The sequence below is a fragment of the Podarcis tiliguerta genome (assembly GCF_965153285.1).
Source record: "Podarcis tiliguerta genome assembly, chromosome: 10".
Classification (NCBI taxonomy): Eukaryota; Metazoa; Chordata; class Lepidosauria; order Squamata; family Lacertidae; genus Podarcis; species Podarcis tiliguerta.
The window spans coordinates 44,170,048-44,181,228 of record NC_139543.1 but is presented as its reverse complement, the minus strand read 5'-3'; the positions used below and the strand labels follow the sequence as shown (position 1 = coordinate 44,181,228).

General features: G+C 40.7%; 1 protein-coding gene across 3 annotated transcripts in view; it reads left to right on the top strand.

The window, feature by feature from the left end:
* Nucleotides 1–1,599: 1,599 nt before the first annotated feature.
* Nucleotides 1,600–11,181, top strand: part of SGSM3 (small G protein signaling modulator 3) — a 27,274-nt gene continuing 17,692 nt past the window's right edge. For all 3 annotated transcript variants that reach the window (XM_083400439.1, XM_083400438.1, XM_083400437.1), the window contains exons 1-3: nt 1,600–1,708; nt 8,553–8,654; nt 10,208–10,270. Coding sequence is in view for 2 of the 3 variants with exons in the window: in XM_083400438.1 (XP_083256564.1) it covers nt 10,264–10,270 (7 nt within the window). In the remaining variant the exon portion in view is untranslated. The remainder of the gene's footprint in view (nt 1,709–8,552; nt 8,655–10,207; nt 10,271–11,181) is intronic.

The following is an 11,181-nucleotide window of genomic DNA, read 5'->3' as shown; positions in this document are numbered from 1 at the left end:
TTTAATCAATTGAGTTATTGATTCACACAATTATGTATTTTATTGAGTTCGTTTTATAAGGGCCTGCAAGGGGCGCCAGAGTAGCCGGGAACTGCAGTAGGGAAAGGAACTAGAGGAATGGAGGTGCAGAAAAGTAAATAGTCTGTAACATTCTTTGTCAGCAAAGTACGAGAGTAACGCGAGAGACTTATAGGAAGCTTAGAGAAAGAAACTAGTCACACTGCACAGCTGGTTTATTTCCCTTTCTCCTTCATTTTACGCTTTGGGAGGAATAAAAGTACGTCACATTTCCGGAGAGTCACAAGGTGTCTGTATTCATTTGAGCTCCGGCATTGGGCTTGGAAGGAGGTGGGGCCGAGGGCTCGGTTTAACCAGATTTAAGAACATAAAGAGAGCCCTGCTGGTTCAGACTAAAGACTTCTTTGGAACAGCGTCATGCTTCCCTCACTGGCTGAGTAGTTGCCCCTGGGAAGCCCACAAGCAGGACATGAGCACAATAGTCCTCTTTCCTGCTCATGAGCCCCAGCAATTGGCAGGCAGACTAGATTCCTGCATTGTAAAGAGATCCCCTCATCTTCAGATCCCATCACATGACACGAGAACTAAAGTTGTGGGAAACACTAGTATGCAATCTTGGACTATACAGGGCGTGGCTACATTGCAGGGCTGTTGTAAATCAGCAGGTCAGCCTTAGTTCCACCTCCAACTTGCTATTTTAAGAGCATGCTGCATAACAGGGTGTGCTACGCCTCAGTTGCTGAGCTGCCCCAATTTGCAGCATGAGGATAAACAATAGTAGATCACATTGCAATCCACTTGCAATATAGGGATTTGCATTTTCAGCCCAGTCTTTTTTTAATCATAATAAAAAGTTTAACACTGTTGTTGCTATTTATTTTTGAAACGCCTTTCATACGTGTGCATTTTACAACCATAAAATAAAACAACTAAAATAGGTTCAATAACAATACAAATATCAACCTAAAGAAAAATTAACCCAGCTGGGAAAGCTTGTCCAAACAAGGGTGTCTTCCGTTGTTTCAGAAAACGAAAAGTAGCAGGCATGTCTCTTAGGGATGCTGTTTCAACAAGATGGGCAGCCGCACACAAAAGCCCTGCTTTGGGGTGCAATGGAGCAGGCTTATAATTTAGGAAATCCAGGGAGAAGCAATAGCTGCTGTATTATTTTATCATATTAATTTCGGACAAAATAAGGACAGAATTGGAAAACAAAATGAACGCCATTCTTGATTATATATTTTCTCCCTTTGGGTGGAGGGCACCGGACAGAGTGAGCTGCACAGTCACAGTTTAAACGCTGAAATCCTGGATTTTTCCATAGTTCTTTAAGGGCAGTCGTCACTTTTACCCCGCTGACAAGTAGTCCCGTTTTTAAAACAATAAAATCGGCTGCAATCCTAACCGCCTCTTCTCTGAACTAAATCCTGCTAAATCCAAGGAGTTGCTCCCAGGCAAGTGGGGCCAGGGCCAGGATTGCAGGCAGCAGCAGCAGCAGCCTTCGTCCCCTTTGAATACCGATGCTTAGAGTCGAAGATTCTAGCGACTACAGTTCCCGTGATGCTCTGCGGCGTTGGCGTCACGGTCGTGGTGGGGCTTTGGTTGCTGCGCATGCGTCGTGGGCTCGGTAGGCGCTGACGGGAACTAGATGCGGGGAAGAAGTGGGGGAAGGCTGAAGCCGTGGACGAAGGTGAGCGCCGGGAGTCCGTATGGATGGGCGGGCGGGCGCGCAGGCAAGAGGGACGGGTTGCTGGTGGGTGGAGACAAGAGGGGAGCAGGCAAGGGGGTTTGTGTGGAGAGAGGAGGAGGAAGAAGCAGCAGGCGGGGACCCCCGAGAACAGGCGTCCTGTTTGCGTGTGTGGATGGACGGAGTGGCTGAGGGTCAGGCTCCCCCCCCCCATGTGGGTGGCCGACTGAGGGCCGGAGCCTTAAAAGAATTGCCCCTCCCCACGCCCAGGTGAAGGCAGGTGGAAGAGAGGTGGCCATAAACCAGGTGGGGAGGGCGCTGACGGGTCACATGACGTAGATCTGGTTTGGGGAGGCGGTTAGGAATCCCCGCACCTTTCGCCTTTCCTCGCCCCCTGCGAAATTAAGGTCTTGTTCTCGAGCTGGCCGTCGGGGAAACGCTGCCACTGTAAGTAGGAGAGACACTTATTTCGATGAAGCAAACCTGTTATGCCTGATAGCAGATCATCTGGTCTAAATGGAAGCCGACAGAGAGGGTGTCAGCGTTGTATCTGCTTCTTCCTCTTCCAAAACTCAACAGGCTAAGAAGGTGGCCACCAAGGTCTGGACTAGTTTATCCTTTATTGATGAGGCTCACATGTCTTGTCATGCCTTTGTGATGGCCAGCTAAAATTCACAAAGTAGCCAGCAAGCTTTTGCATCCTCCAGAAAAAGTGTTCTTCAGGCTAGCTTTTACCCAAAGTGGACAAGGAAAACGGTGTGAGGGGGGTGGGAAAGACATGATTTTAAAAGCCCCCAAATCTGCAGTTTGTAAGATGGAGGGTCAGGAAGGGTTATGCATGTTTAATTAGATTAGAATGTGTTTTTCAGCTAGGACTTTCTAATCTAATTAAACTCCGAATAATGTTATTAAACTACAATGGATTTTGGATTCCCCCTCTGCAGATCAACAGAGCAATCCATAGGTAAGGGGGTGGGGGGAGACAGTTAAATGTATGACCAGCTATAAATAGGTAACCCAATTTTCCTACTATTGACTTATGTTATCAGTGTATTATACATGCTTCACTTTTGCCCTGCTATTTTAAATAAGTGTGTGCTAACTAGTTTGTATTATTGAGAATATTATGTAGAGGAGACTAGAGTGATATTTTGTATGGGATACTTTTAAACAGAAATGGATTTATAGCATTTCATAAGGGAAATATCTGCTGTTGTAACAAGGGCAGGTGTAATCTATAATAATTCTATTGCATTCACACATTTCCCACTTGATGGCACTGTCAGGTGTCGCTTGACATAGAACATCCTGTGCAGTGCTTTTCTCTTTCCTCTAATTATCTCCCCCCTGTTTCTGATGCTTTTGTGTCCATCTATTAATACTTTCCTCTTCTAACATGTTTATATCCTACCCAATTTTTCTAGAAGGGTGTATGGAGAAACAAGGTTTCAATTAATACAACAGTCCATGAAGCAAAATCTTCTATTCCTTTAGCACTGTTCTGTGCACAGGGCTGTCCCAAATGCATATGCGGATCAGTGTGTACTTGTGCTGTGAGGCAGGTTTTGTTTTGTCTGCCCCTCTCCCAACCAAATTCCTGTTTGTACGTAACTACTTTGCTTGCCTAGGCTTTCCTCCCTTTTTGTGCCCTCCATTCACTATAATGACAATCTGAGATATCACTAATCCTATTACTAGTATGTAGCTTGAGGTTTAGAACTTGCCAGAATTGTACCCACATTATGAATTCTAATCAGTCTACTGGAAGAAAAAAAATCCAGATCAAGGATATTGAATCTCAGAAGCTGTTGCTTCATCTGAGTTTCATTATCTCAAGTTACACTGATTACCTAAACTAATGCCAGGTGCTGTTGTAGATTCCAGTTTCATTTTATAAAAAGGGCATGCTCCTTCATCTGGAGTGATACCAGTATTTTTCAATATTTCATTGAAAGATTAATTGTTGTGCTTTGATGACTCACAGGACCACACTGCAGTTTTCTGACTCATTTTCCCCCCTCAAAGCATTCATGATTAGATTTGTTTGTTTGTTTCCTTGCATGTTCCCTGTTCATTTTTTGTTTCCCTTTCTTTCAACTTTTCTAGTTCTCAGTCCTGTAATGTGATCTGTTTTCTCCTTTGAAGTAGCTGATTGCTTGCAAGTGACCAAATCATGTGATCTTTCAGTTCTAACAGACGGACCCTATGCCTGTTTATCCAGTAATAAGTCCTAGTGAGTTCAGCTGGACTTGCTGTTAAATTAACTGTATCATAACAGCTGTTCTTTATTCTTTGTGACTTACTTCCAAGTAAATGTAGACTTGCTATGCTAACATGCAGCTAGGCTGCAGTCCTAATCCCACTTAAATGGGAGTATGCCCTACTAAATTCAATTGTACTTACTTCTGAGTAGACCTGGTTCGATTTGGGACTAAGCTCATAGAACCTAATAGGATTTATTTTTGAGTAACCATGCATGGGAGTGTTCTGTATTGATGTATTCCTTGCCTTAAGAGCTGCTTACGATAGAATCTAGTGTTGTGCACTCTCACAATGCAACTTGCCCGTCCTCTTTTCTCCACTGCGCCCCCTGCACTAAACTGCTCTGGAGGGTTAGGGGATGCTCTTAAGCAGATTTGGAACTCATAGTGGACTGCAGGGGCAATGGGAGGAAGGGGAGGTGTCTCTTGGCACAAGTGAAGCTTGTTCCACTTGTAAATGCACAGCATTGGGCTCAACTCTGTGCCTTGGATAAGGGTCACTTTCAGGGGTTCCTAGAATTAGAATAAACAAAGGCTTTTATAAAGGTCCTTAAGTAAGAAAACGCATTGGAGTCTGAGGGACACAAACGTCTGAGTTTATATGAGAAAGTTCTTCTGAAGTGGTGTATTTTTGGTATTTCCAAAATACCAAGGGTAGTTGATTTTCAGCAATTGCTGTAGTTTCTTTTGATTACAGAATTACAACTTTCTGTTTAATTATCCTGTTTTGCTTTGCAACAGTCTATTGTAGTGATGTGTGAGGCAATATATTATTGTCCAGGTAACAAGGCAAAAATGTAATGTAATGTTTGGGACTGAACATCCGTGAGTCATTGAAGGTGCCAAAAGTCTCTTTGCAGGAGTTTGGGATGTTTGACTTTCAGCATTTCTCACTTGGGGACATGTTACATGTGGGATTCTGTAGAGTTAAATATGAAAACATGTTCAGCAATCCACATTGGTTGTGTCCCTTTAAAACTGCATACAAAACCCCTTATGCACTGTAACTAGCATGTTGCTTTAATAAACCCTCAGGAAAAAATATTCATTTAACAAATCAAACCACAACAGATGTTCTCCTGATCCTACCCTTACCTCTCTTATCTGTTACTGCCCTGTTGCAGGTGTGTATGCTTTACCTAGAATTGGCATTAATTCTTCAAGTTAATATTTGATTTCTGAATGGGGAGGAGCTCTTCTTAGCTTCTACTAAACAATAGAGAAGTAGACATTCATGACAGATGGGATAAGAATAGGTATAAGGAGTGGCCTTAACACTTCCTTCAGTTGACATAACCTTTCCTTTTTCACCATGCTACGTAGCTTGAGTTTTTACAAATTCCACGTGTCATGTTGAACAGCTTTTATTGCTTGCATGGGCCTAGCTCACTCTAGGAAACACCTAAGACTGAGGGCTATTAAAATGTTAATCTATAGTGAATCAGTTGCTTCCCTCTCATGTCTATATTTTAATACCTTTTTAAGATCTATATGAGGTATTTTTAAGGAAATATTTCATATATCTTTTTTTAAAAAAACTTACTATCCTTAAATCATCTAATAAACTAACTGGAAAATTACATAAAATGGCTACAAAATCTAAACAACCACCAGCTTTATAACATCAATAGTTTTTGCTTTCACAAACATTGTTCGTGTTCTGGTACCCCTGGCATCAGGCAAATCAGTTGTGACTTTATTTCTGTATTTATTGCTCTATTACTAATGCGTTTTATATGTTTGTCTTGGCCATTCTTTCACTAACATTTTTTGGTCACATTTACAAATGTTTGCAAGAATTTTGGATTCTGCTAATAAATTGTCAAGCATTGCTCTTTTAAAAAAATAAAATTTCTTCAATTCTTCAGCAAAATAACCTCTATAGTAAACTCCAAAACATATCTTATACATTCCTTGATAACTCCTGGAAGATATTTCCAATATATTGTATTACTTTGTCACCAAATATATAAGAATTCTGCTAGTATGCAGCGCTAATTTTGTTGCCTTCTAAGATCTCCCCTCCTGCATTCTGAAAGTGTAGCAAGAATGAAAGAACTTAATATTTGGTACTCTTTGCTTAAAATGTGTCTCGAAGTTCTCTTGATTGAAAGGTACTCATCACGTGACAGGGCCTTGTCGGCAGTTTCTGTAGGCAGAGTCCTTGCTGGAGCTCTTGTGATGCCACTTGTTATTCTTTGTTTAATAAACAACGTTGGTTTACCTTGGGTTTACCTCTTGGTTAAATAATATGTTTATAGCAGTAGTGCAGACTAATTATGAGTTGCTCTGGGCGCTTGTTCACCTGAATAAAATGTCATTGCAGAAGTGCATTTAGGTATGTGATGGTGCTTAAATAAGTAGGAACACATTGGGTAATAAATAACCAACTAAGTCATATTTATGTAGACCTAAACTGAGTGATTATCACTAACATTGGATATCACCTGTTGACATTAATGTCCAGCCATGTGAAGGATTTTTAATGGAGTGACCTGATATTTATCTTTGTAGAGCGTTGAGGTAGCATTAATATTGTTCCCTTGTTTTTTCAGCTCTGAAAAGCAGCACTAAATGTTTAATAGACTTATGAAAACCATCAATATTTTTTTTACAGGTAGAAGCTTAATAGAACAGCTCTGCTTGAGAAAGGAGTTTAGTATAAGACTGACACCTTTATTCTATAAACCCTAGATGTCTGGCTTGGTTCCCATAACTTAATCTCCTCCTTCCTTGCATCCCAATTTATGGCCCCTTTCTGGTCACCAGGTGTGATTCATCCACCCTCTTTTGCAACTTTCCTTTAGCAGTGCTGTGTTTGCCTGCATCTCTTCCTCTTTGTCAGGTCTTGAAAGCAGTTGCTAAGGAATGCTCCATAGCAACCAAAGGCAGGAAAAACCTGCCCACCTAGTTCAGTTTATTTAATATTCAGCTATTTATGAATAAGTTTAGTGAGCTGTGCAGGGGTGGGAGGGAATAGGTAGGAGGAGTGGGCTGGTGATCATGCAACACATTAGACATGGCTGCCTATTATTTTAGAGGAGAAAGAAATTCTCACATAACTGCCTTTATTACCTTAGTCTGAAAAGGACCTTGGCAATATGACTTTCTCTGATACATATTGTCTTTCACATTCCATGTTGGAGTACTCTGATGGAGTACTCTTGTCTGTGACAATGGATTTGTTAGTCTGCAATCCTAACTCCACAAACCTGGGAGTAAGCCTCATTGAATTCTGTAAGACTTACTTCTGAGTAGACACCTGAGTAGTGTATCTATTTAGATACACTATCCTCTGCAAAAGTCACAGGGCAGTTTATAACAGGCAAATTGATAACGCAATGCATAAAATCCATAAAATAACACAATCCACATAAGCACATAACAAATCACTGTAGTGCAATTGCTAATAGCAGCAGCAATCAGGTCCTCCCCTCTTCAGGCACCTGCTTAAAAAGGTGCAGCTGAACTATCTGCCAAAGGTGAGGCCAAATGCACCTTGATAGGGAGGGAGCTCAACATAAAAGGAGCTGCCACTGCAAATGCCTTTTTCCACATACCTTGTCCTGAGAAGAGAGCACCATGAGGACTCATCTGCTGATCTTGAAACATGGGCAAGCTATTTTTCAAGAAGGCATTCTTGCAGATATCTGTGTCCCAAGCTGTTTAGAGCTTGCCTGGTGCCCTCATTACATATCTTTATGGGCCAGGCGAAAACATTTCTCTATAACCAGGCCGTTGGCTGATTAACATTCCATGGCCTTTTAAATGTGTGTGTGGGATGGGGATTATGGATTTGTTGTTTGGTTTTTGTTTTATTATGTATTTTGCGCTCTCATTTTGATTTTCTATGCTATGATCTTCAGATGAAAGGCAGTAAACAAATTTTAGTAATAATGATAAGAGATCTTCACAGGAGTGAAAAAGTGTCTCTGTATATGAATATTCCATCTTCCATATTCCAAAAATTTCCATCCAACATTGGTTTAATTTTCTGCAGGTTTTTTAAAAAACTTTTAAAATGATGTTTCCGACAGTCACCTCAAAACTTTAGATAGTTTTCTTCCATGTTCTAGATACTGCTCAGAAACCATGCTGGCAGCCCCAAAATGCAGCAGAGACAGGGATTAGTAGAATGCTGCAAAATTGATTTATGAACATGATAGTCTAGGCAGCCTTGGACTACCATATTATTTATAATAATTTATGTAGTTCTTTGAACATATAGGGTGCTCTAGAATTTTTTTTCTCATTCTTGCCTTGGAATAGTTCCTTGAGATTTCCTGGTCTGAAAAATGGGAATCAAGCCCAAGAGTAACTAGGCCACCGTACAAATCCCTTAGTGACCAAGAGGTCTTCCAGTGTAGCAACATTTTGATATTGTATTCAAGTTGTGAGGAAATGCAACTTCTCAAGAAAGTTGTTTTCACTTCTTGCTGCTACTCAGAGTGAAAGTGACAGGTGAGAAAACTGTATTGAGAAAGTGTGTTCAAGTATCGAGAAACTTGAACAGGTTTTCAAATTTAGAAACAAAATAATTGTCATCGCTCATCTTTGTGAAGGTCTGTTTGACTTCTTTCTTGCAGTAGCCTCCAACGTGGAGATTCTGAACCATTTCAGTCCCGGCAATGTCTGCTTTTGCTTGGGAAAAGCAACAAGCAGTGAACCTCTGAGGCCTACTGTGTCAGGTTTGTATTTATATTTGATAGTAAACACCAGTAATGGGGAACCGTTGGCCCCCCAGGTGATGTAGGACTGCACCTCCCATAATTCCTAGCCATTGGTTGCAGCTGTTGGGCGCTGAAGTCCAGCAGTGTATGGAGGGCCACAGGTTTCCACCCCTGGCATATACCAACTACTAGCTGTCAAGGGAAACTTGTGTAGGGGACATCATGTATTATTTTTACAGAGACAGTCAATGGTGTTAACATTTCTCTGGAAAGGTTGGAGTTGAAAATCTGAAGGCAGCTCTGTATCAGGGAATTTTTAATGTCTAATGTTTTACATTTTTTGTGTGCTGTAAGCCACCCAGAATGGCTGGGGAGACCCAGACAGATGGGCGGGATGATAGTATTATTATTATTATTATTATTATTATTATTATTATTATTATTATGAAATGGACATACAGTGTCATGGTGACTCCCTTAGCTAGACTTGTGTAGCTGAATCGTTAAATTAAATGCTACCGTATCCTGCTTGTCGATACTTCCATCTTCATGTTTTAATTATAGGAAGCTATACTCCTTCTGTTACTTTTAATTTAAAGCTTAACATTTAGACCTGCCCCATAATACTGGAAAACTACACCAGTGTCAGTTTAAGTGCTAGGACAAACATAATGCAAGATCAGACATAATCTGTGCTAGGACAAACATATACATGTAGACCCTGCTATCTGTACACTTGCTATCTTAAAATCACTTATCTGCATATAAAGAATTATGCCCAAACTTCATTATATGCACTGCAGACTCAGATATCCGAACATTTGGCTTCCTTATTTCCTTGTTTGTGCTTTGCTGTCTGGAGGCAGCCTTTTCAGACAGAAACCATGGACAGAGGGAGATGGGAGCAGGAGAGATTGGATAAATTAGTTTGTTTTTATCTGTCTCGCTTTTGCTGATGGGCTGCAGCCATTTCAGGAAGAAACTGTGGAGAGATGGGGGAAGGAGATCATACACATCCTGCATTAGAAATATTTCAAAATAAAAATTAAGATTATAATTTGGAAGACAATTGGACTTTTTTATTTTAGTTTTTTTTTTTATTTGATTTGATATCTTAATTAGATGTTCTTATTGGAAAATTAATAAATGCTTTAAAAAAAAATTCCAAAAGAAATAATGTAAATCGTGGACTTGTTATGCTAACTCTCGCCTAACAAACGGTTTCCCAGGAACACATTGCCTTTGATAAGTAGGGCCTGCATGTATATATTACACTAACCAAGATGTGAACATGCCCAGGATTATTCTGTAAAGATAGCTGAGCAGACATTTGAAGTCCAATACTTCATCTCCTACACTTGAATGGCTTCCTTTATGTGTTGACTCCTGACATAGAGTTACTCTTGGAACATAGAAATAAGTTTATTTGGTAAGGATTGATTTAACTAGTGTTGGCTCTGATTAGAGAGCAGCTAACAGTGAATCAACTATACTTGTTATGCATAGTTTGTTGGTCCCAAGATTAATTGCTTTATTCTTTCTGTATTATGCCTGCATCTATGTTGTAACAGGGCAGTGACCTTCTGAAGAGTAAAATAGCCACCATTGCCCACGTTCCACTGCCACCATGTCAGGTAAGCCCTTAATCAATTATTAGTAATTTTGATACTTTATCAAAATCCTTCCAGTTTTCAGAAAAGACCAAGCCAACCATACCAGTGTTGTTAACTTTATTCCAGTTAGCTACATGTGTCATGTAGTGTTTTGAAACTTCAGAGAGTCAGGCTGCTCATCAGATCGGACAGACAGAATCACAGACATCTTTTCATTTACTTTTCTCTAGCTCTCAGACAGAAAACTCAGTTAACACTACCATATTTACAAGAACAGAATATGTAAATCACTGGCTTGATCCGGATTTTTGAGTGGAAGGCCATTTTCCCCCACCTTTTCCTCCCCATTGCAGTCCCCTTTGCCCCCCAAAGCTGCTCAGGAGGAACGGAGTATGGGAGATTGCAGTAGATGGGGGAATGCACAATGAGGAAGAAGCTTGAATGTGTCAGTGGTTGGATTCTTGCAGTTTCTCTCCCCCCCCCCCCCCCCCGCTGTGTTCTGTACTCCCTCCTGGGCCATTCTGAAGGTATCCCTAACCCTCACAAGCAGCTTTTTGGGATGGGTCGGAAAAGGAAGGGGAACAAAGGCCCCATAGTATGAGTAGCTTTTCTGCTTGCAGAAAGTCTGGGTCTGAGTAAAGATCTCTAGCAAGGCCATGACTGGTTTACAATGCCCCTAACTAATACATTAGGAATACTTTCCTGGTTGTCAATAAAAGAAGGCAATAAGAAGCTGTGCTGAAATAAGTGTGTTTTGAATTTAGCACTTCAAAGGTTTGAGAAGAATTGGGGTTCACATGGTATATTCAGAGGAATTTTCCATCTGTTCCCCCCACCCCTTCTAGAACAATAGTTATTCCCATGCTTGTGAAAAATGAATTTAATCCTACATACATATCTGAGTTACTTGGGCTATCCTGCATAATTTAGTT